The following is a 26059-nucleotide window of genomic DNA, read 5'->3' as shown; positions in this document are numbered from 1 at the left end:
ATAAGTGTGACCCAACAAAAACTGATAATAATCAAATGATTTTATTAGAGTAATGGCATCATAATACAACTCGCTGTTGTCAAGAATAAACAACATTTTAATTTAGTTTTCACTATGGTAAACAGTGGTTAGAATTATAATTAAAGAATACCATTTTTTTTCAAAAAAATTTTTAAAAACACAATATTAAAGGTTAAAAACCAGACATTCAAAATACAGCGTAAGAAAAATGGAATTCTCCCTTCACATCTTTAGAGTTGACCTGTTTAATCATCCATATATGGCAATTTAGACACTTTGCAGATTTTATTAATGTAAGCTACTGTCTTTGGTATGCCATGTGTTGTACTTGGATGTACATTGTGTGTGATTGTACATCTTCTGAAACATGCAGCATGTTATGGTTTGTACTTGTGTTTAGATGGGACAGAATATGGCCTAAATGAGGCAGACATGGAGGCGTCTGCCGCTACCGTTACCAGCATGGCAGAGCACATTGGTGCTGACGTGATTCTGTTGCGGGAGCACCAAGAGGCTGGTGGTAAAGTTCGTGACTACCTGGTGCGCAAATGTGTGGGAAATAATGACTTCTTAGAAGTAAGGTAAGTTTATTACTGGCCTAATTTAAAAAAAGTAATAATAATCAAATTATAAATTTATATATCTTTCTGCCCACTTTGCCACCTTACATTGTAGTATATTTGTGTTTGGTTATTTAATGTGCATGGTGTCGGTATTATTCTGCAGCTAATGATTATATGGCTCAAAACGGTAGTGATGCTGCCCTGTCATCTGTAACAGAATCTAAAGGATGAATAAGCAGTAGTATGTGGATCCATGTAGATTTGATTAGTTTGCTGCTGAGAACTGCTGTACAGTATGTGGCTTGAAATGTATCTTTTATAAGCAAATAGAACTTGCTTGATATTAGGGATAATTTCTCGGACGTCCTAAGTGGATGCTGGGACTCCGTAAGGACCATGGGGAATAGCTGCTCCGCAGGATTCTGGGCACAACTAAAGAAAGCTTTAGGACTACCTGGTGTGCACTGGCTCCTCCCTCTATGACCCTCCTCCAGACCTCCGTTAGAATCTTGTGCCCGGCTGAGCTGGATGCACACTAGGGGCTCTCCTGAGCTCCTAGAAAAGAAAGTATATTTTAGTTTTTTTTTTTATTTTCAGTGAGATCTGCTGGCAACAGACTCACTGCTACGAGGGACTAAGGGGAGAAGAAGCGAACCTACCTGCTTGCAGCTAGCTTGGGCTTCTTAGGCTACTGGACACCATTAGCTCCAGAGGGATCGAACACAGGGCCCGACCTCGATCGTCCGGTCCCGGAGCCGCGCCGCCGTCCCCCTTACAGAGCCAGAAGCAAGAAGATGGTCCTGAAAATCGGCGGCAGAAGACTTCGGTCTTCAACAAGGTAGCGCACAGCACTGCAGCTGTGCGCCATTGCTCCTCATGCACACCTCACACTCCGGTCACTGATGGGTACAGGGCGCTAGGGGGGGGGGGCGCCCTGAGCAGCAATATTAACACCTTGGCTGGCAAAAAAAAATCACAATATATAGTCCTAGAGGCTATATATGTGAAAAATACCCCTGCCAGAGATCCATAAAAAAAGCGGGAGAAGTCCGCCGAAAAAGGGGCGGGGCTATCACCCTCAGCACACTGGCGCCATTTTTCCCTCACAGCTCCGCTGGAAGGATCGCTCCCAGGCTCTCCCCTGCAGTTTCAAGACTACAAAGGGTAAAAAGGAGAGGGGTGGCACCAAATTTAGGCGCAGCAGTGTGTGTGTGTATATGTATGTATGTATGTATGTATGTATGTATGTGTGTATATATATATATATATATATATATATATATATATATATATATATATATGTATATATGTATGCAGCTATAAGGGAAAATCACTCAGTTATAGTGTTCATCCCTGTGTTATATAGCGCTCTGGTGTGTGCTGGCATACTCTCTCTCTGTCTCCCCAAAGGGCTTTGTGGGGTCCTGTCCTCTGTCAGAGCATTCCCTGTGTGTGTCTGTACGGCTGTGTCGACATGTTTGATGAGGAGGCTTATGTGGAGGCGGAGCAGATGCCGATAAATGTGATGTCACCCCCTGCGGGGCCGACACCTGAGTGGATGGATAGGTGGAAGGTATTAACAGACAGTGTCAACTCCTTACATATAAGGCTGGATGACGTAACGGCTGTGGGACAGCCGGCTTCTCAGCCCGCGTCTGCCCAGGCGTCTCAAAGGCCATCAGGGGCTCAAAAACGCCCGCTACCTCAGATGGCAGACACAGATGTCGACACGGAGTCTGACTCCAGTGTCGACGACGTTGAGACATATACACAATCCACTAGGTACATCCGTTGCATGATCTCGGCAATGAAAAATGTGTTACACATTTCTGACATTGACCCAAGTACCACAAAAAAGGGGTTTTATGTTTGGGGAGAAAAAGCAGCCAGTGTTTTGTTCCCCCATCATATGAGTGAATGAAGTGTGTGAAGAAGCGTGGGTTCCCCCAATAAGAAACTGGTAATTTCTAAAAAGTAACTGATGGTGTACACTTTCCCACAGAGGATAGGTCACGTTGGGAGATATCCCCTAGGGTGGTTAAGGCGCTCACACGTTTGTCAAAAAAGGTGGCACTGCCGTCTTAGGATACGGCCACTTTGAAGGAGCCTGCTGATAAAAAGCAGGAGGCTATCCTGAAGTCTGTATATACACACTCAGGTACTATATTGAGACCTGCAATTGCCTCAGCATGGAAACCCTGTCAGGACAGGGATACTATTTTGCTAACCATAGAGCATATTAAAGACGTCGTCTTATATATGAGGGATGCACAGAGGGATATTTGTCGGCTGGCATCCAGAATTAATGCAATACTCCAGCAGGTGATAATCAAGGTACCGCTCCTTCAACAAGGCCGGGGTTACTATTCCACAATGGTTGTGGTACCGAAACCAGACGGTTCGGTGAGACCCTTTCTAAAATTGAAATCCTTGAACACTTATATAAGAAGGTTCAAGTTCAAAATGGAATCGCTCAGGGCGGTTATTGCAAGCCTGGACGAAGGGGATTACATGGTATCACTGGACATCAAGGATGCTTACCTGCATGTCCCCATTTACCCTCCTCACCAGGGGTACCTCAAAATTGTGGTACAGGACTGTCATTACCAATTCCAGAGGTTGCCGTTGGTCTGTCCCCGGCACCGAGGGTATTTACCAAGGTAATGGCCGAAATGATGATACTCCTTCGGAAAAAGGGAGTTATAATTATCCCGTACTTGGACGATCTCCTTATAAAGGCGAGGTCCAGGGAGCAGTTGTTGGTTGGAGTAGCACTATCTCGTGAAGTGCTACAACAGCACGGCTGGATTCTGAATATTCCAAAGTCGCAGCTGGTTCCTACGACGCGTCTACTGTTCCTGGGTATGGTTCTGGACACAGAACAGGAAAAAGTGTTTCTCCCGGAGGAGAAGGCCAAGGAGTTGTCATCTCTAGTCAGAGACCTCCTAAAACAAATACAGGTGCTGGTGCATCAATGCACGCGAGTCCTGGGAAAGATGGTAGCTTCTTACGAAGAAATTCCATTCGGCAGGTTCCATGCAAGGATCTTCCAGTGGGATCTGTTGGACAAGTGGTTCGGGTCGCATCTTCAGATGCATCGGCTGATAACCCTGTCTCCAAGGGCCAGGGTGTCGCTGTTGTGGTGGCTGCAGAGTGCTCATCTTCTAGAGGGCCGCAGATTCGGCATACAGGACTGGGTCCTGGTGACCACGGATGCCAGCCTCCGAGGCTGGGGGGCAGTCACACAGGGAAGAAACTTCCAAGGACTATGGTCGAGTCAGTAGACTTCCCTACACATAAATATTCTGGAACTAAGGGCCATTCACAATGCCCTAAGTCAGGCTAGACCCCTGCTTCAACACCAGCCGGTGCTGATCCAGTCAGACAACATCACGGCAGTCGCCCATGTAAACCAACAGGGCAGCACAAGAAGCAGGATGGCGATGGCAGAAGCCGCAAGGATTTTCCGATGGGCGGAAAATCATGTGTTAGCACTGTCAGCAGTGTTCATTCCCGGAGTGGACAACTGGGAAGCAGACTTTCTCAGCAGGCACGACCTCCACCCGGGAGAGTGGGGACTTCATCCAGAAGTCTTCCAAATGATTGTACACCATTGGGAAAGGCCACAGGTGGACATGATGGCGTCCCGCCTCAACAAAAAGCTAAAAAGATATTGCGCCAGGTCAAGGGACCCTCAGGCGATAGCTGTGGGGGTACCAGTCGGTGTATGTGTTCCCTCCTCTGCCTCTCATACCCAAGGTACTGAGAATAATAAGAAGGAGAGGAGTAAGAACTATACTCGTGGTTCCGGATTGGCCAAGAAGAGCTTGGTACCCAGAACTTCAAAAAATGATCTCAGAGGACCCATGGCCTCTGCCGCTCAGACAGGACCTGCTGCAGCAGGGGCCCTGTCTGTTCCAAGACTTACCGCGGCTGCGTTTGACGGCATGGCGGTTGAACGCCGGATCCTGAAGGAAAAGGGCATTCCGGAGGAAGTCATCCCTACGCTGATTAAAGCTAGGAAAGAAGTGACCGCAAACCATTATCACCGCATATGGCGAAAATATGTTGCGTGGTGTGAGGCCAGGAGGGCCCAACGGAGGAATTTCAGTTGGGCCGTTTTCTGCACTTCCTACAGTCAGGAGTGACTATGGGCCTAAAATTGGGTTCCATTAAGGTCCAGATTTCGGCTCTGTCGATTTTCTTCCAGAAAGAACTGGCTTCACTGCCTGATGTTCAGACATTTGTTAAGGGAGTGCTGCATATTCAGCCCCTTTTGTGCCTCCAGTGGCACCTTGGGATCACAACGTGGTGTTGGATTTCCTAAAGTCACATTGGTTTGAGCCACTAAAAACCGTGGATTTGAAATATCTCACGTGGAAAGTGGTCATGCTGTTGGCCTTGGCTTCGGCCAGGCGTGTGTCAGAATTGGCGGCTTTGTCATATAAAAGCCCTTATCTGATTTTCCATATGGATAGGGTAGAATTGAGGACTCGTCCCCAGTTTCTCCCTAAGGTGGTATCAGCTTTTCATTTGAACCAACCTATTGTAGTGCCTGCGGCTACTAAGGACTTGGAGGATTCCAAGTTGTTGGACGTAGTCAGGGCCCTGAAAATGTATGTTTCCAGGACAGCTAGTGTCAGGAAAACTGACTCGCTATTTATCCTGTATGCACCCAACAAGTTGGGTGCTCCTGCTTCAAAGCAGACTATTGCTCGCTGGTTTTGTAGTACGATTCAGCTTGCACATTCTGCGGCTGGACTGCCGCATCCTAGATCAGTGAAAGCCCATTCCACGAGGAAGGTGGGCTCTTCTTGGGCGGCTTCCCGATGGGTCTCGGCTTTACAACTTTGCCGAGCAGCTACTTGGTCAGGGTCAAACACATTGCTAAATTTTTTACAAGTTTGATACCCTGGCTGAGGAGGACCTAGAGTTTGCTCATTCGGTGCTGCAGAGTCATCCGCACTCTCCCGCCCGTTTGGGAGCTTTGGTATAATCCCCATGGTCCTTACGGAGTCCCCAGCATCCACTTAGGACGTCAGAGAAAATAAGATTTTACTCACCGGTAAATCTATTTCTCGTAGTCCGTAGTGGATGCTGGGCGCCTATCCCAAGTGCGGATTGTCTGCAATACTTGTATATAGTTATTGTTAACTAAAGGGTTATTGTTGAGCCATCCGTTGAGAGGCTGTTAGATTTCATACTGTTAACTGGGTATTGTATCACGAGTTATACGGTGTGATTGGTGTGGCTGGTATGAGTCTTACCCGGGATTCAAAATCCTTCCTTATTGTGTCAGCTCTTCCGGGCACAGTATCCTAACTGAGGTCTGGAGGAGGGTCCTAGAGGGAGGAGCCAGTGCACACCAGGTAGTCCTAAAGCTTTCTTTAGTTGTGCCCAGTCTCCTGCGGAGCCGCTATTCCCCATGGTCCTTACGGAGTCCCAGCATCCACTACGGACTACGAGAAATAGATTTACCGGTGAGTAAAATCTTATTTTCCATTGTTAGCTGCTGCAAGCTTCGGGTATGGGGGTCATTCCGAGTTGATCGCCAGCTGCCGTTGTTCGTAGCGCAGAGATCAGGCTAAAAATCGGTACTTCTGCGTATGCGGCTCAATGCGCACGCGCGACGTACTTTCACAAAAGCCGATGCAGTTTCATACAATGTCTAGCGACGCTTTTCAGTCGCACTGCTAGCCGCAGAGTGATTGACAGGAAGTGGGTGTTTCTGGGTGGTAACTGACCGTTTTCGAGGAGTGTGTGTAAAAACGCAGGCGTGTCAGATACAAACGCGGGCATGCCTGGAAAAACGCTGGCGTGGCTGCCCGAACGCAGGGCGTGTTCATGACGTCAAAACAGGAACTAAACAGTCTGAAGTGATCGCAAGCTAGGAGTAAGTCTCGAACTGCTCAGAAACTGCACAATCTCTTTTTGTAGCAGCGCTGCGATCCTTTCGTTCGCACTTCTGCTAAGATACACTCCCAGAGGGCGGCGGCTTAGCGTTTGCACGGCTGCTAAAAGCAGCTAGCGAGCGAACAACTCTGAATGAGGGCCATGGTCACACAGATTGCACAGTTTTGCTTAGCAAATCTTAAAAAGGGAAAGTTGTGCTCAAATAGGCTATTTTTAAATCTTGATTTTTGGGTGTGGAGAGAGACGCACAGAAACCTTGGACAATATCCATTCAATATTTCTGCATTTTGTTTGAATCTTTAAACTGCACCCATGATTGATTGTTTACTTTCATTGTAAGAGCTGAAGACCCAGACTTAAGTCTGCTCCTTTTAATGTGTTCTCTTGCAGGGTAGCTGTAGTTGGTAATGTGGATGCTGGGAAAAGCACTCTGTTGGGAGTCCTGACTCACGGAGAGCTAGACAATGGCCGTGGCTTTGCCAGACAGAAACTCTTTCGCCACAAGCATGAAATAGAGTCCGGCCGCACCAGCAGTGTTGGCAATGACATTCTAGGCTTCGATAGTCATGGTCATGTTGTCAATAAACCTGACAGTCATGGTGGCAGTTTGGAGTGGACAAAAATATGTGAGAAATCTTCAAAGATAATTACCTTCATTGACCTGGCTGGTCATGAAAAATACTTGAAGACCACGGTGTTTGGAATGACTGGTCATCTTCCAGACTTCTGCATGCTTATGGTGAGAGCAAGACTAAAGTTCATTATTGACTTTTTGAGTATAAAACAAATTTTCTCCTACTAGAACTTTTTTATCTGACTCTGTAGAAGTGTGTGTGTGTGTGTGTGTGTGTGTGTGTGTGTGTTTCATATAGCAATAAGTAAGTTTTTTGTTTACAGAACAATATAAAATTCTTGCTATTCAAACATATGTAGCGTTAAGCATATTCTGCAAGCATGAAGAAAAATATGATTTGTCATTTGTTTATCCCGTCCTTAGGTTGGCAGTAATGCTGGTATAGTAGGCATGACTAAAGAACACCTGGGTCTGGCTTTGGCATTAAACGTCCCAGTCTTTGTGGTGGTAACAAAGATTGACATGTGTCCAGCAAACATATTACAAGGTAAAAACCTTTTTTCATGTTTTTGACCATATGTGGGTAAATTATGTATGTTTCGGTGATTACACCTTCAAAATAAAATGGTATGATCTTGGACATGGTGAGAAATATTATCGTGTCTACAACAGACTAAGGGGTACATTTACTAAGCAGTGATGAGAGTGGAGAAGTTGCCCATGGCACCCAAGATCATACCATTTTATAGTAATTTGTATACTATAAAATTATACAGAGCTGCTGATTGGTTGATGGGGCAACTTCTTTACTGGCTCACTTCTCCGCTCTTATTACTGCTTAGTAAATGTCCCCCTAAGATTTGTGGAGATAGGTGCCCATCATTCACAAAGATATCTTCTGATAAATTCAGGTCTTGAGAGAGTAGTTTAAAGATTGTTGTTTCTCACAAGTCCTGTATCCCTGTAGCATTTTCACCTCCTATCCTTTTGCAGACTCCTATCACCCTTGTAGCAAATTCCTCCCACCCCAGTGGCCAGAGATGCCTGTGTAACATTATCCTCCTACATAGGGGGGTATCCACGCAGGTGCGGTGAAACTTCAGAAGTGAAATTGTTTACCAATATTTCACCATTATATTTCACGGGGTATCCAATTAGATCTCCCATACGAAGAAAAAATTATATGTATATTTTGTTCGTAAACGCACAAGTTCAGTGAAACCTCTGTTTTCACTGCCGCAGACCCAAAAAGCTGATGCTTATCGATTATTTTGTTTGCCTGAAGCAGGTGAAACCAAATCTCTCCCCCCCCCCCCCCCCCCCCCCTGCAAATAAGCCGTGGTGACCACTCAAGTCAGTGCCCCGCAGCGGGTAGTGACACTTATCCACACCTCTTCCCCCGCCCCAAGTGGGAATCATGTGAGGCGGGAGGCGGAGCTGATGCCCAGTAAAGGCGTGACACAATCCCCGATAGGCTGTGGCACTTGCTGTCTTATCGGAGCAAATAGGATATCCCGGCCGATATCATTACCCGTGGTAATGTACCGCCAGTAACTGGATATCTCCATAGAGCCTCCTGTAGAATTACTTTCTCTTCTCCCATAATTAGTTATGTCTTCTTACCAGGGTCACTAGCCAGCAATACCCTATATAATCTGTCGATTAACCAATTTGTATAATCGACAGGTTTTGTCCATATTCCAGTGTTTGGGAGCTAATGCTTGATTGCCAGATTTTCATTCCAACCAACCAGATCTAGCAGATGATCTGCCAGATAATTGTATAATGTATGCCCAGCTGTAGTCGGGACATTGTGTATGGTAGCGACTTTTTTTTTTTTTTTTGTGTGCATGTTTTTATGTTTCTGCTTGGCAATCATGGCATTTTAGGTTGTGACATGAGTGTTTTGTTTTTTTTTGTTTGTGTTTTTTTGTTGTTGTTTTTTATAGTAAGTCTTCAAATCTGTGTGATTTCCAGTTAACATTTCAGTGCAATGAAAAAATATATGTAGTTTTCTGATGGCTATATGTTGTGACTGAAACTTAGACTTTTCAACTTTTTAAGCTAAATAGGATACAATTTATAATAGTCCTATTGTTTAAATTTGCAGAGACTCTGAAGCTGCTGCAGAGACTACTTAAATCTCCTGGTTGCAGGAAGATCCCGGTCTTGGTACAAAACAAAGATGACGTTATTGTCACTGCTTCCAACTTCAGCTCAGAAAGGTGCAAATTTCCTATATACGTAAATTAATTTTTAGGTGGTCAAACAAGGACAGGGGAACATCACACAGTCAATCGCGATTTTATCTGTATTTGTCTAACTTGTAAATGCAGCTCCTGATGAAATAGAACATCAAAAGAGTCACCTTTTTGGAGGAGGGGTGGGGGAAGGCACATGTCATTTATTTTCTTTGCCCCCTGCAGCATGTAATAGCACAAAATGTTTCATGGCTGCTTCTAGTAATCTTTACTATTCTAATTCTTTGCACAGGATGTGTCCAATATTTCAGATCTCAAACGTAACCGGGGAGAACATGGATCTTTTGAAGATGTTCCTTAACTTGCTGTCACCACGCAGCAGCTCTAGAGAGGAAGAACCTGCAGAGTTTCAGATTGATGATACTTATTCAGTACCAGTAAGCTTAAACAAATGTCTGCCAAGGTTGCTAAAATGTAGTTGTTACAAAGGTATTCTTGTAAATGCGTATTTAAGCTGCAAACTAGGGCCCTCATTCCGAGTTGCTCACTCGCTAGCTGCTTTTAGCAGCAATGCACACGCTAGGCCGCCGCCCTCTGGGAGTGTATCTTAACCTTTCGTTAGCAATTCTGCTAAGCTATCAGTTCTGCTATTTAAATATTTCCCAGCAGTTTCTGAGTAGCTCCAGACCTACTCCTAGATTGCGATCACTGCAGACTGTTTGGTCCCTGCGTTTGGCCAGCCACTCCCCCCGTTTCCCCTGGCACACCTGCGTTTTTACCTGACACGCCTGCGTTTTTTAGCATGCTCCCAGAAAACGCTCGGTTTCCGCCCAGAAACACCCACTTCCAGTCAATCACTCACCGATCAGCAGAGCGACTGAAAAGCGTAGCTCGGCCCTGTGTAAAATTGCATAGTTTTGTGTGAAAGTACTTAGCACGTACGCATGCGCAGAACTGCCGGTTTTTAGCCTGATCGCAATTCTGCTAAAAACTGCAGCGAGCAAACAACTCTGAATGACCCCCTAGGGTCACACATACTAGTCTAGTTCCAATACCTGACTCTGTGATCCTGAAATGTAGTGTCTACATTTCTTTGAATACATGTTTTCCATAGGGCTTTTCCTGTTGCCAACCTGAATCCTTGTGCAGTTAATGCATTTCTTTTCTGTATGTATGCATGAGGGATAAATTTTTCTCCTGTTGTTCTCAGGGTGTCGGCACTGTGGTTTCTGGAACCACATTAAGAGGCCTGATTAAGCTAAATGACCTTCTGCTGCTAGGACCAGACCCACTAGGTAGTTTTACTTCAATTGCAGTGAAATCCATACATCGCAAACGAATGCCCGTTAAAGAAGTGCGAGGTGGCCAGACTGCATCCTTTGCATTGAAGAAGGTAAGGCCACTGCAAAATAGAACACGTAATAGTTTAGCCGTAGACCGCTTAGGCATGTATGCTGACCTTGCAAAGACCAGAACTGTGTGTCTTTTACAAACTTCTAACACTTTATATCCCCTCTAGATTAAGCGTTCCTCGATCAGGAAGGGCATGGTAATGGTTTCCCCACGTCTAAACCCTCAGGCGTCCTGGGAGTTTGAAGCAGAGATATTGGTGCTACATCACCCGACCACAATCAGCCCTCGATACCAAGCAATGGGTATTTGTACTAAACTTCTTTTTCATGGACTGTGGGAGCAAAGGTTACCTGCATTCCCTAATTCTAACTATCTCTTTATTGCTAAATGATTGCAAGTCAAACTGCAGCACAATTTCTAACATTCCACAAGTATTTCATGTAACACTTTTTTTTTTTCTTTTCTTTTTTTTTTTTATAAATCTGCATATTGCAATGCTATTAAATCTTGATGTAGATAATTCACTTCTACAATAGAAGAAAGACTTGACCAGGAATAAGCACCCCTGTGTATCTCCTTTATATTTGATTGCTTCCAGATTTACCACACCCCATGTTAATGTCCGGCCGCCTCCTTCCGCTTCCCCATTTGTACGACAATTACAGTATTGAGAGCGCTTCGGTGACTATATGCTTTGCATCCAAACTTCCGTTCAGTCTTTGAACACCATTCGCCACTGATTTGTGCCAGACATAAATAATGCTGTTCTACTTGATCCTGTTCATTGAAGTAATCCAAATTGGCAGTTACATCACAAAACCTTACAATCTTTGACACGAACACGTTTGCTGCTTGCCATCTGAATTAAGGGGTATAAGAGAACATTTGAGGAATATAGCTGCTTAACAGTTCTGTAACAAACTAGAATATTGGTTGCTTGGTCCACTTACTGCATTGTAAAGTGTATTGATCCTACTTTCTAATCTGTAATGCCAAAAACCTTTTATTTAGGCTTGACTATTGTGGGTGCTTTACCGATGCTTTATGTCAATGATTTCTAAGATATATTTCTGTTTTAGTACACTGTGGTAGTATTCGTCAGACCGCCACCATTCTGAGTATGAGCCGTGACTGCTTGCGCACTGGCGATAAAGCTACAGTTCACTTTAGATTCATCAAGACGCCAGAGTACTTACACATAGACCAGAGGCTGGTTTTCAGAGAGGGCCGAACCAAAGCTGTGGGCACAATAACTAAGGTAGATTATAGATCTTTTATTTTGCGCAAAAAATGTGTTTAGACTGGTCTATATTAAAAATGTTTCCAATCAAAGATAAGAATATATAGATTAGATATATTTTTATTAAGATAGTAGTGAGCACTACCTCCTTTCTAATGGGGCTACGTTTAGTTCTTGCTATGTTTGTTTAAGCCCTTGTGACTTTGGGCAGGTTGGCCTTCCTTTGCCTGAGGCATTAAATATTGGATTGTAGGGTTTTTTCGAACATCGATCCAATGCTTTAAAAACTAAAAAAACAAACCCGTAATGGAGTAACTTGCAAGCACCATTTTACTGAGCACACAAGCCAATTCTGCTACTTGCAGTGTAGCTTGCCACGAAGGAGCCACATTCAGTGGGTGTAGTAATATTTGTCTGGATTGTAGAATCGCCTATTAGCCTGCACATAGCCATCTGTTTAAATTTTTGGGGATCTCATTCATGGGGATGGTTCTGGGGTATGTAGTTATCTGTGTGTTGACGCCCACATGTCAGTTTGTCTGTGGCTACTCTAAAATGTCTTCATGTTTAGCAGGATTAGCTTCAGATCTTTCATTTGGCATTTAAATTATATGTTGCTTTTTACAATATTTTTTTGTAAATAAAATTATAAGTCAATAGGCTCCAATGAAAACTGGAGTATTTATCAATAGATGCAATAATCATATCTATCACCTCTTATCTAGTTGTTACAAAGCACAAACAACTTGCCCATGAACTCCAAGCCACTGCAAGTAAAGATGCAGTCCACCAAAAAGAGTATGCTTGGAAAAAGAGAGGAAGTAAGCTCGGGGACAGCCGTATTGGATGAAGGCTCTGGTGTAACCTCAGGAACCACACCATTGCAAGGACAGGTACAATAAAATATTTGCTTTTAATTTTCACCTGTGGTTTCCCAAACAGGCTTTAATTCAGAATGTTAGAGCAGCCCATTGCTACTTTGAGACCTCACCAGGGTATCTTAGATTTGAGGAACCTATTTACAGATGTTGGAGCTCCAAATAGTCTTCTGACACCAACATCATAAGATCCAGTGTAACTTGGGGGCTAATTCAGACCTGACCTAAGATGTGCTAAATTTAGCACTCTACGATCAGTTACACTGACATGCGGGGGGACGCCCGTCACAGGGCAAGCCCGCCCCGCATGACAGTCCCAGTCCCGTCGCACAAGTACAAAAGCATCGCACAGCGGCGATGCTTTTGTACTTCACGAGTAGCTCCCTGCCAGTGCAGCTCCTGCGTGCTGGCAGGGAGCTACTCGTCGCTGCGTGTGACGGCATGCGACCGCCTCTGCCTGTCAATCAAAGCAGAGGCGATCGCAGGGCTACGACAGCCGTCAGCACCGATGAGGTCTGAATCGGCCCCTTGGTTCTAATAGCAGTTTGCTTAATAAGTGCTAGTCACACCAGATCCAATGGGAGTTAAGTGTTGGTGAGCAGAGGGTAGGTCTTGGTTTCCTTCCCCTATTTTAATTCAGGCTATCTTCTGTTCCCCTGCTCACAACATGGGCGCATGCTTTGCATTGATATGACTTGAATGAATGGGTTACTGCCTTCTATTAGCTCAACCCTCTAATTTCTTGCCACTGAGAACTTGGCTATTTCTAGTCTGATTGAATTTTGTGCAAGTAGGAGATAAACAGTGAATAAAGGCTAAGGTCAGATACACCTTTTCAAAGTAAGAAATAAAACAGACACTTCAGCTTCAGTCTATGTAAATAGATATATTTTGTGTGTGTGCGGAACGCCTATTAGAGGAGGATAAATATTTTTATTTCGTTTTTTTCAAATAACAAATAAAATTTAATGGTTAGATAGTCGAGCTGCTTAAGAAGAATATGAGGGCACAAGTCTTCTATAGTCCTGAACTGTTGTAATTTGATCTGTATAAAGATTTAGAAACTGGAATGTTTACATCAAATTTCTCTTACAGCCGAAAACTGGAGGAGGTGGCAGACGCCGTGGTGGACAGAGGCATAAAGTAAAGTCTCAGGGGACATGTGGGGTGTCGGCTGGGGGTTGCTAAACTTGACCGCTCAACATATTTAACCTTCCAACTGCTTCAGCATACCCCACACCACAATTAATGGAGAGAAGCATCACACTCCCAGCTCTCTAGTATCACCACTCCCCACCAGGCTCCTCGGTTTACCATCGATCTATGCTCCATCTGGTGTTACCACATCCATACCCAAGGATTATGGTTTTGCATCCTGAATTGCTGTTGGGTAACCTCCAGGAGGACAATGAACAAATAAAGCTCACCCTCAGCAGGATTGCATCAGCGGTTCCCCTAAGAACTGATGGACTTTAATAAAAGGTCTTGACTTGCCTTGCCTTGTTTTTCTGTTATTTGAGAAGCAGGTTTAACAGCTGCAGAGTACTGGAGGACCTGTATAACGGCACAGTGGGAGTTTGTATCCAGTTCTAGAAGCATATAGACCTTTTTATTCCTTCATGCAAAGATACAAAGTATAAAATGTCCATTTCCTATCATTTCATGCAATAGACTTTCAACACCGTATTTAACACCATTTTGACGATTTTTTGGTTTATTTTTAAACATTTTAACTTAAGTTTGCAATGTTATGGAATTGTACATTATTGTATTCATCTTGACTTCAGTTAGTGATCCTACTGAAATAGCTGAGTTTGATGTTAAGGTTTTTATTTTATTTATTTTTACTTTGGGTTCCCATTGGTGGATATGTCTCGAGAGGATTGTACGTCAGACACATTTTAATGACCCATGGCAGTTTGTTTTGATACAGTACTTGCTGCCCATCTGTTATGAGACTTCTATAGAATTTTTAAGCTTTTTTTTTTTTATTCATTTTTTTTTCTGTTCTGGTGTTTGTTTGTTTTTTTTTTGCATATGTGTCAGATTACATTTGTTACTTTCCAGACAGAATGCAGACTTAAGCAGAACTTGGATACTCTATCCCAGTGCCTAAATTTATATGCAGTTCAAGTGACAACAATTTAAACATTGCACTGTCACAAACACAAGTAAGTTCTTTCTTGGTGCCAAGCTTTCATTTGACATAGTGCAAAAAGTGTATAAGTCTAGGCATAGGGATTAATGTACTCTAAACCTATACCAATTAAACTGTACTTTACTCGCATTTGCATTCTGTCTGAAGCCTAGGCTGTAATCTTCATAAATGTTGCATCCTGACCAAGTCTATAAAGTGGTTGCTTTAGAGACACTTATTTTCTGTGATCTGGCTTATTTGACACAGAACAGACTAGTTTTATTTTGTGCACAGAATACAGACATTAACTGTGCCACTCTCTCCATTGAATGTTTTAATTTGTTAATGTTTGCACCTTCAGCGCAAGATAAATCTGGCTGCTTGGTTAATATGCTTTAGAAGATTTTTAATTTTGAGATCTGAAAGTTACTTTTTGTTTGCATCATACTTCATTATTTTATCGTTATGTATTCACTTGATTACCTATATCATTTTAAAGGACAGTGGGATATGTTCTGTCCACTTGTTGGCTATATTACTTTCCTCTCCCAGTCATGATACAACTTGTCTGTTATGAAGATATATCCATTTAAAATTGTGTGAAAATAAATGGTAGATAAAATAGAAACTTTTCATCTTGCTGCTCAGCACAGAATAATTTTGCATTTGACTGTTCTGTGGTCATTAAAAGAAATTAATTTAACATAGACGTTCTGAGATGTTTTAAATTGGCAGTCCTAAAAGTGCCATCATCTTAGTTTTTTTTTTTTTTTTTTTTTTTACTTTGCAGTATTTAACAGGATGTATGTGAAGGAACTTGGAGGTGTTGCTGCCATGTGTTAAGAGATTTAGAGTAAATTCTACATTGGATGTTAGCGGGAGGCAGGAAACTTGTGCTTTCCCATTTTAAGTTATTTGTGGCTCTATTAAACAAACCCTACATTAGCAACAAAAATTAGCTATTTCCTATTAATCTTGTTGCTGCTGCCATTCATTTTTCTGCAGCGGGGTACACTGGGATTCCACAGGGAATAACATCAGGGGGTGTAGAGTTGGCTCTTCATCCGAGGCACCAACAGACTAAAGCTTTGACTGTTCCCAGGATGCACTGCACCGCCTCCTCCATAGCCCCGCCTCCAGGCACTGGAGCTCAGTTTGTAAGTTGGTGCCTGCAGTGCAGGTCACTCCTGAAAAGAGCTTTTTAAGAAGACTTCAAGGACCGCAGCACTTTTGTCATTCTGACGTGCTGTGCTGCGGCTCCATCACCTCCCCTCTGCGGCGCTGTATACTCCTGCGGCCTGGTTCCCGGGTACTTGCAGCGGGGACGCACCGCTTTCTAGGCACACCACCGCTGCTGCTCTCCTGGATCGCGTGGCTGCACGACAGGGAGGAGGCAAGAGGGTCCCACAGGTGGGTCCTGCCGGTAAATCGCGATCCGGTCACGGTCCCAGGAGACGGACACTGTGGCCGTGCAGGGACCCCACTATATCCACCAATGCAGGGAGCACGGGTCGGATTTACTAAAATCCATTTTAATATAGGCTCCATAGTACCCGGTGGTGAAGTCCAGCAGAGGGGATAAGATGCTGACCTGTAGCCCCTCCCCCAGCTCCAGGCTCCATCTACTGCGGCTGTTCCTGCCCTGGAGCTGCATCTCTCTCTCACATAGCTGGGCTGATCTCCGGGACAGCTGGGCACTGTCTCCGCCTGTCTTGTCAGCGCTGTGTAATTACAGACACCTAAGTAGTCTACATGTCATTTTAGACAGTGTTCGTTAAGAACAGGTGTACTGCTATATGAATGTTTAGTACATGTCTTCTGTGATATAACAATGCACAGTAAACACTGGATGTATATCTGTATACATACATATCTATATGTAGATTTACTACTCCAGTGCAGTCTTATTTTTTTATATGATGTCATTTCTGCATTGTGCCTATAGCTGCTGTGTGGATTCTATTTTGTGTATCGCACGTATTGCTATCACTATATTCTGTACCCTGCGGGACTAAGTGCGTCAGGGTCTCATTTCAAATATAGTGTTCCACAGGATATACTGTTTTTGTATTTTTTACTGTGTGTTTCAGTCACCTCCCACCGCTTAAATCCTCTGTTTTGTGCTTTGCATTTGCTATCACAGAACACAGGTTTTTTTTTGCAGGTATTGTATTTGTGTGGCTATATTGTACTGCTGCGCCCTAAGGCTACATTCCCAATAATGTCCGCTACACAGGGCGGGAAATCCGCAGACGCTCCGCAATAATGCAGTGCTGGTGCTATGGATTTGTCTGAGGAAAAGATTTCAGCTGAGGGTTCAGGTACTGCGTGCCCTGCACCTTCCAGTCAGTTTGCAGCACCTGTGGCAGATCAAGACCCACCTAGGGCTGCTTTTTCATATATGCTGTCGACGCTCCTGTGCCATTGCAGCCACATATTGTCCCTATAGTCAACCTGCCCTGGGTGGATGCTCTGTCTACCCAGTTACAACAATGAATTAAATCCAGTGTTTGGTTAGACAAAAACCTACCCCTCGCCCTGCCGGGGCCACGGGATCATCTAAACGGGCCATTTCTTCCTCACAAACCACTAATATTTCTGATGATTTTTCCAATGGGGATTATACTGATCCGACAGACACTGATACAGTTGCTTCTGATGAGGAATCTAAACTCAAGTTGATGTTCCTGACCTAGTGGAGGCTATCAAGCTGATTCTCCAGATTAATAATGATGATATTGAGCCCCCCCGCTGCGTCTAAGAAACCTGATAAATTCAGCTTCATGGGGGTAGCTTGCGTGGAATGTAATAAGTGTGGAATTAAGAAGTGTGTTATCGGAACAGTTAAACTGTTATTCTGCTTGAGACTGGACTAATCATTTGTGTTTCTTATCTTTCAGGTATGTGAAATCATTGCTATTGCTCTACAAGGCTCAGATTAACACACATTCTGCTAGCAATCAACATCATCTGTTTGAATGTATGTGATGTGTTTCTTGTCATTTCCTATGTATGTGAATGAATTTATTGTGGATAGTTTAGAGTAGTTGTTGCCTGTTTTCCGACCCAGTGCAATCTATGTTCTTTGATCAAATAGCATTTCAGTCAGGTGACCAAATGTTCAGAGGTAGGCCTGTTCTTAACCAGAGACCGTATTTCTTTAGATTCAGTCAAGGGGTCAGCTTGCTGGGGGTAGCTTGCGTGGAATTTAAGAAGTGTGGAATTAAGAAGTGTGTTATCCAAACAGTTTGAACAAACATTGAGCGCCATCAGGGAAAGGTAACTTACTTTCTCTAACGTCCTAGTGGATGCTGGGGACTCCGTAAGGACCATGGGGATTAGACGGGCTCCGCAGGAGACAGGGCACTTTAAGAAAGGAATTTGGATACTGGTGTGCTCTGGCTCCTCCCTCTATGTCCCTCCTCCAGACCTCCGTTTGAATCTGTGCCCGGACGAGCTGGGTGCTACTTAGTGAGCTCTCCTGAGCTTGCTATAAGAGTATTTTGTTAGGTTTTCTCTGACGTCCTAGTGGATGCTGGGAACTCCGAAAGGACCATGGGGAATAGCGGCTCCGCAGGAGACTGGGCACAACTAAAGAAAGCTTTTAGGTCACCTGGTGTGCACTGGCTCCTCCCACTATGACCCTCCTCCAAGCCTCAGTTAGATTTTGTGCCCGGCCGAGGTTGGATGCACACTAGGGGCTCTCCTGAGCTTCTAGAAAGAAAGTATATAATTAGGTTTTTTATTTTACAGTGAGACCTGCTGGCAACAGGCTCACTGCAGCGAGGGACTAAGGGGAGAAGAAGCGAACCTACCTGCTTGCAGCTAGCTTGGGCTTCTTAGGCTACTGGACACCATTAGCTCCAGAGGGACCGACCGCATGGAACTGGCCTTGGTGTTCGGTCCCGGAGCCGCGCCGCCGTCCCCCTTACAGAGCCAGAAGCAAGAAGAGGTCCGGAAAATCGGCGGCAGAAGACATCAGTCTTCACCAAGGTAGCGCACAGCACTGCAGCTGTGCGCCATTGTTCCTCATACACACTTCACACTCCGGTCACTGAGGGTGCAGGGCGCTAGGGGGGGCGCCCTGAGCAGCAATAAAAACACCTTGGCTGGCAAAAAATACCACAATATATAGCCCTAGAGGCTATATATGTGATAATTACCCCTGCCAGAATCCATAAAAAAGCAGGAGAATAGTCTGCGAAAAAGGGGCGGAGCTATCTCCTTCAGCACACTGGCGCCATTTCTCCCTCACAGCTCCGCTGGAAGGAAGCTCCCTGGCTCTCCCCTGCAGTCTACACTACAGAAAAGGGTAAAAAAGAGAGGGGGGGGCACTAAATTTAGGCGCAGTATATATAACAGCAGCTATAGGGGACATAATTCAGTTAGTGCCTGCATTATATAGCGCTCTGGTGTGTGCTGGCATACTCTCACTCTGTCTCCCCAAAGGGCTTTGGTGGGTCCTGTCCTCTGTTAGAGCATTCCCTGTGTGTGTGCGGTGTGTCGGTACGGCTGTGTCGACATGTTTGATGAGGATAATGATGTGGAGGCGGAGCAGATGCCTATAGAAGGGATGTCACCCCCTGCGGGGCAGACACCTGAGTGGATGGACTTGTGGAAGGAATTGCGTGCACGTGTCGACTCCTTACACAAAAAATTTGATGACATACCAAATGCGGGACAGCCGGCTTCTCAGCTTGTGCCTGTCCAGGTGTCTCAAAGGCCATCGGGGGCTCTAAAACGCCCGCTACCTCAGATGGCAGACGCAGATGTCGACACGGATACTGACACCAGTGTCGACGATGAGTCTAGTCTAATGTCCACTAAGGCCATTCGTTGCATGATTGAAGCAATGAAAGAGGTGTTACAAATTTCTGATACCCTAGACAGGGACACTATTCTGCTAACAATAGAGCATATAAAAGACTCAGTCTTCTACATGAAGATCTGCCGGCTGGCATCTAAAATAAGTGCATTGTCCATCTCTGCTAGGAGAGACTTATGGACTCGCCAGTGGACAGGGGATGCAGATTCAAAAAGGCACATGGAAGTTTTGCCTTATAAGGGTGAGGAGTTATTCGGGGATGGTCTCTCGGACCTAGTTTCCACAGCAACTGCTGGGAAGTCAGCATTTTTACCCCATGTTCCCTCACAGCCTAAAAAGGCGCCGTTTTATCAGGTACAGTCCTTTCGGACTCAGAAAAACAGGCGTGGAAAAGGCGGGTCCTTTCTGTCCAGAGGCAGAGGTAGGGGAAAAAGGCTGCAACAAACAGCAGGTTCCCAGGAGCAAAAGTCTTCCCCCGCTTCTTCCAAGTCCGCCGCATGACGGTGGGGCTCCACAGGCGGAGCCAGGTACGGTGGGGGGCCGCCTCAAAAATTTCAGCGATCAGTGGGCTCGCTCACAGGTGGATCCCTGGATCCTGCAAATAGTATCTCAAGGGTACAAACTGGAATTCGAGGCGTCTCCTCCCCACCGGTTCCTAAAATCTGCCTTGCCGACAACTCCCTCAGGCAGGGAGGCTGTGCTAGAGGCAATTCACAAGCTGTATTCCCAGCAGGTGATAGTCAAGGTGCCCCTACTTCAACAAGGACGGGGTTACTATTCCACACTGTTTGTGGTACCGAAACCGGACGGTTCGGTGAGACCCATTTTAAATTTGAAATCCTTGAACACATACATAAAAAGATTCAAGTTCAAGATGGAATCGCTCAGGGCGGTTATTGCAAGCCTGGACGAGGGGGATTACATGGTATCCCTGGACATCAAGGATGCTTACCTGCATGTCCCCATTTACTATCCTCACCAGGAGTACCTCAGATTTGTGGTACAGGATTGCCATTACCAATTCCAGACGCTGCCGTTTGGACTCTCCACGGCACCAAGGGTGTTTACCAAGGTAATGGCGGAAATGATGATACTCCTTCGAAGAAAGGGAGTTTTAATTATCCCGTACTTGGACGATCTCCTAATAAAGGCGAGGTCCAAGGAGCAGTTGTTGGTGGGAGTAGCACTATCTCAGGAGGTGCTACACCAGCACGGTTGGATTCTGAATATTCCAAAATCACAGCTGGTTCCGACGACACGTCTACTGTTCCTGGGTATGATTCTGGATACAGTCCAGAAAAAAGTGTTTCTCCCGGAGGAGAAAGCCAAGGAGCTGTCATCTCTAGTCAGAGACCTCCTGAAACCGAAACAGGTATCGGTGCATCACTGCACGCGGGTCCTGGGAAAGATGGTGGCTTCTTACGAAGCAATTCCATTCGGCAGGTTCCATGCCAGAATCTTTCAGTGGGACCTATTGGACCAATGGTCCGGATCGCATCTTCAGATGCATCGCCTAATAACCCTGTCTCCAAGGACCAGGGTGTCTCTGCTGTGGTGGCTGCAGAGTGCTCATCTTCTAGAGGGCCGCAGATTCGGCATACAGGACTGGGTCCTGGTGACCACGGATGCCAGCCTTCGAGGCTGGGGGGCAGTCACACAGGGAAGAAATTTCCAAGGACTATGGTCGAGTCAGGAGACTTCCCTACACATAAATATTCTGGAACTAAGGGCCATTTACAATGCCCTAAGTCAGGCAAAATCCCTGCTTCTACACCAGCCGGTACTGATCCAGTCAGACAACATCACGGCAGTCGCCCATGTAAATCGACAGGGCGGCACAAGAAGCAGGATGGCAATGGCAGAAGCCACAAGGATTCTCCGATGGGCGGAAAATCACGTACTAGCACTGTCAGCAGTGTTCATTCCGGGAGTGGACAACTGGGAAGCAGACTTTCTCAGCAGGCACGACCTCCACCCGGGAGAGTGGGGACTTCATCCAGAAGTCTTCACGCTGATTGTAAATCGATGGGAACGGCCACAGGTGGACATGATGGCGTCCCGCCTAAACAAAAAACTAGAGAGATATTGCGCCAGGTCAAGGGACCCTCAGGCGATAGCTGTGGACGCTCTAGTGACACCGTGGGTGTACCAGTCAGTTTGTGTTCCCTCCTCTGCCTCTCATACCAAGGGTACTGAGAATAATAAGAAAACGAGGAGTAAGAACAATACTCGTGGTTCCGGATTGGCCAAGACGAGCGTGGTACCCGGAACTTCAAGAGATGATCTCAGAGGACCCATGGCCTCTGCCGCTCAGACAGGACCTGCTGCAGCAGGGGCCCTGTCTGTTCCAAGACTTACCGCGGCTGCGTTTGACGGCATGGCGGTTGAACGCCGGATCCTGAAGGAAAAGGGCATTCTGGAGGAAGTCATTCCTACGCTGATTAAAGCCAGGAAAGATGTGACTGTACAGCATTATCACCGCATATGGCGGAAATATGTTGCTTGGTGTGAGGCCAAAAAGGCCCCAACAGAGGAATTTCAACTAGATTGATTTCTGCATTTCCTTCAAGCAGGAGTGACTATGGGCCTGAAATTAGGCTCCATTAAGGTACAGATCTCGGCTCTGTCGATTTTCTTCCAGAAAGAACTAGCTTCACTACCTGAAGTTCAGACATTTGTGAAAGGAGTGCTGCATATTCAGCCCCCGTTTGTGCCTCCAGTGGCACCTTGGGATCTCAACGTGGTGTTGAGTTTCTTAAAATCACATTGGTTTGAGCCACTTAAAACCGTAGATCTAAAATATTTCACGTGGAAAGTGGTCATGTTACTGGCCTTGGCTTCAGCCAGGCGTGTGTCAGAATTGCCAGCTTTGTCATGTAAAAGCCCTTATCTGATTTTCCATATGGATAGGGCGGAATTGAGGACTCGTCCCCAGTTTCTCCCTAAGGTGGTATCAGCTTTTCACTTGAACCAACCTATTGTGGTGCCTGCGGCTACTAGCGACTTGGAGGATTCCAAGTTACTGGACGTAGTCAGGGCCTTGAAAATTTATGTTTCCAGGACGGCTAGAGTCAGGAAAACTGACTCGCTATTTATCCTGTATGCACCCAACAAGCTGGGTGCTCCTGCTTCTAAGCAGACTATTGCTCGCTGGATTTGTAGCACAATTCAGCTGGCGCATTCTGCGGCTGGACTGCCGCATCCTAAATCAATAAAAGCCCATTCCACAAGTAAGGTGGGCTCATCTTGGGCGGCTGCCCGAGGGGTCTCGGCTTTACAACTTTGCCGAGCTGCTACTTGGTCAGGGGCAAACTCGTTAGCAAAATTCTACAAATTTGATACCCTGGCTGAGGAGGACCTTGAGTTCTCTCATTCGGTGCTGCAGAGTCATCCGCACTCTCCCGCCCGTTTGGGAGCTTTGGTATAATCCCCATGGTCCTTTTGGAGTTCCCAGCATCCACTTGGACGTCAGAGAAAATAAGATTTTACTCACCGGTAAATCTATTTCTCGTAGTCCGTAGTGGATGCTGGGCGCCCGTCCCAAGTGCGGATTGTCTGCAATACTTGTACATAGTTATTGTTACCTAAAGGGTTATTGTTGAGCCATCTGTTGAGAGGCTCAGTTGTTTTCATACTGTTAAACTGGGTATAGTATCACGAGTTATACGGTGTGATTGGTGTGGCTGGTAAGAGTCTTACCTGGGATTCAAAATCCTTCCTTGTTATGTCAGCTCGTCCGGGCACAGTGTCCTAACTGAGGCTTGGAGGAGGGTCATAGTGGGAGGAGCCAGTGCACACCAGGTGACCTAAAAGCTTTCTTTAGTTGTGCCTAGTCTCCTGCGGAGCCGCTATTCCCCATGGTCCTTTCGGAGTTCCCAGCATCCACTACGGACTACGAGAAATAGATTTACCGGTGAGTAAAATCTTATTTTTTATTTTCAGAGAGATCTGCTGGCAACAGACTCTCTGCAGCGTGGGACTGAGGGTAGAGAAGCAGCCCTTCTCACTGAAGATAGGTCCTGCTTCTTAGGCTACTGGACACCATTAGCTCCAGAGGGATCGTACACAGGATCTCACCCTTTGTCGTCCGATCCTGGAGCCGCGCCGCCGTCCCCCTCGTAGAGCTGGAAGACAGAAGCCGGGTGAAAGAAGCAAGGAGACTTCAAACTCGGCGGCAGAAGACTCCAGTCTTCAAACTGAGGTAGCGCACAGCACTGCAGCTGTGCGCCATTGCTCCCACATTAAACCCACATACTCCAGTCACTGTAGGGTGCAGGGGGGGGGCGCCCTGGGCAGCAATTAGGACCTCTTGGCAAAAGTTGGGCATATATACAGTTGGGCACTGTATATATGCATGAGCCCCCGCCATAATTTTACACAAACGTGGGACAGAAGCCTGCCGCTGAGGGGGCGGGGCTTCTTCCTGAGCACACACCAGCGCCATTTTCTCTCCACAGCTCCGCTGAGAGGAAGCTCCCCAGGCTCTCCCCTGCAGATTCACGGTAGAAGAGGGTAAAAGAGAGGAAGGGCACATAAATTAGGTGCAAAAACATTATATACACCAGCTACTGGGTTAACACTAAGTTACTGTGTAATTCCTGGGTTATATAGCGCTGGGGTGTGTGCTGGCATACTCTCTCTCGGTCTCTCCAAAAGGCCTTGTGGGGGAACTGTCTTAAAAAAGAGCATCCCCTGTGTGTGTGGTGTGTCGGTACGCTTGTGTCGACATGTTTGACGAGGAAGGCTATGTGGAAGCAGAGCGGGAGCAAATGAACGTGGGGTCGCCGCCGACGGCGCCGACACCTGATTGGATGGATATGTGGAAGGTTTTAAATTATAATGTTAATTCCTTGCATAAAAGGTTGGATAAAGCTGAAACCTTAGTACAGTCGGGGTCTCAGCCCATGCCTGATCCTATGTTGCAGAAGCCGTCAGGGTCTCCGTAGCGCCCACTATCCCAAATTGTTGACACAGATATTGACACAGATTCTGACTCCAGTGTCGATGGCAATGATGCAAAGTTACAGCCTAAATTGGCTAAAGCCATCCGTTATATGATTATAGCAATAAAGGATGTGTTGCACGTCACAGAGGAAACCCCAGTCCCTGACAAGAGGGTTCATTTGTATGGGGAAAAAAGGCAGGTGGTGACCTTTCCCCCTTCACATGAGCTAAATGAGTTATGTGAAAAGGCTTGGGAATCTCCAGATAAAAAACTGCAGATTTCCAAACGGATGCTTATGGCGTATCCCTTCCCGCCAACGGACAGGTTACGCTGGGAATCCTCCCCTAGGGTGGACAAAGCTCTCACACGCTTATCCAAGAGGGTAGCCCTGCCGTCACAGGATACGGCCACCCTAAAAGATGCTGCGGATAGAAAGCAAGAGGGTACCCTGAAGTCCATTTATATACATTCAGGTACCTTACTAAGGCCGGCAATTGCGTCGGCCTGGGTGTGTAGTGTTGTAGCAGCATGGACGGATACCTTATCTGAGGACCTTGATACCTTGGACAAGGATACTATATTAATGACCCTGGGGCATATAAAAGACGCTGTCCTATATATGAGAGATGCTCAAAGAGACATTAGCCTTCTGGGCTCTAGAATAAATGCAATGTCGATTTCTGCCAGAAGGGTCCTGTGGACTCTGCAATGGACAGGCGATGCCGACTCAAAAAGGCACATGGAGGTTTTACCTTACAAGGGTGAGGAGTTGTTTGGGGAGGGTCTCTCGGACCTGGTCTCCACAGCTACTGCTGGAAAGTCAAATTTTTTGCCATATGTTCCCTCACAACCTAAGAAAGCACCGTATTACCAAATGCAGTCCTTTCGATCACAAAAAGGCAAAGTCCGAGGTGCGTCCTTTCTTGCCAGAGGCAGGGGCAGAGGAAAGAAGCTGCACAACACAGCTAGTTCCCAGGAACAGAAGTCCTCCCCGGCTTCCACTAAATCCACCGCATGACGCTGGGGCTCCACAGGCGGAGCTAGGCCCGGTGGGGGCGCGTCTCTGAAATTTCAGCCACAAGTGGGTTCACTCCCAGGTGGATCCCTGGGCACTAGAGATTGTGTCTCAGGGATACAAGCTGGAATTCGAAGAGATGCCCCCTCGCCGATACCTCAAATCGGCCCTGCCAGCTTCCCCCTTAGAGAGGGAAATAGTGTTAGCTGCAATTCACAAATTGTATCTTCAGCAGGTGGTGGTCAAGGTTCCCCTCCTTCAACAGGGAAAGGGTTATTATTCGACCATGTTTGTGGTACCGAAACCGGACGGTTCGGTCAGACCCATATTGAATTTAAAATCCCTGAACATATACCTGAAAAGGTTCAAGTTCAAGATGGAATCGCTCAGAGCG

The 26059-nt window shown here is 45.9% G+C and overlaps 1 protein-coding gene across 1 annotated transcript in view; it reads left to right on the top strand.

The window, feature by feature from the left end:
• GTPBP1 (GTP binding protein 1) overlaps positions 1-15583 on the top strand; it is a 122201-nt gene extending 106618 nt beyond the window's left edge. Inside the window, exons 3-12 of the mRNA XM_063940472.1 lie at positions 422-602; positions 6888-7236; positions 7495-7618; positions 9182-9296; positions 9565-9709; positions 10483-10665; positions 10792-10927; positions 11705-11883; positions 12591-12758; positions 13839-15583. Coding sequence (XP_063796542.1) covers positions 422-602; positions 6888-7236; positions 7495-7618; positions 9182-9296; positions 9565-9709; positions 10483-10665; positions 10792-10927; positions 11705-11883; positions 12591-12758; positions 13839-13931 — 1673 coding nt within the window. The 3' untranslated portion in view covers positions 13932-15583. The remainder of the gene's footprint in view (positions 1-421; positions 603-6887; positions 7237-7494; positions 7619-9181; positions 9297-9564; positions 9710-10482; positions 10666-10791; positions 10928-11704; positions 11884-12590; positions 12759-13838) is intronic.
• The last annotated feature ends 10476 nt before the right edge of the window (positions 15584-26059 follow it).

This window comes from Pseudophryne corroboree, chromosome 9 (genome assembly GCF_028390025.1).
Source record: "Pseudophryne corroboree isolate aPseCor3 chromosome 9, aPseCor3.hap2, whole genome shotgun sequence".
NCBI classification, from domain to species: Eukaryota; Metazoa; Chordata; class Amphibia; order Anura; family Myobatrachidae; genus Pseudophryne; species Pseudophryne corroboree.
This window is presented reverse-complemented; position numbering and strand designations above follow the sequence as displayed.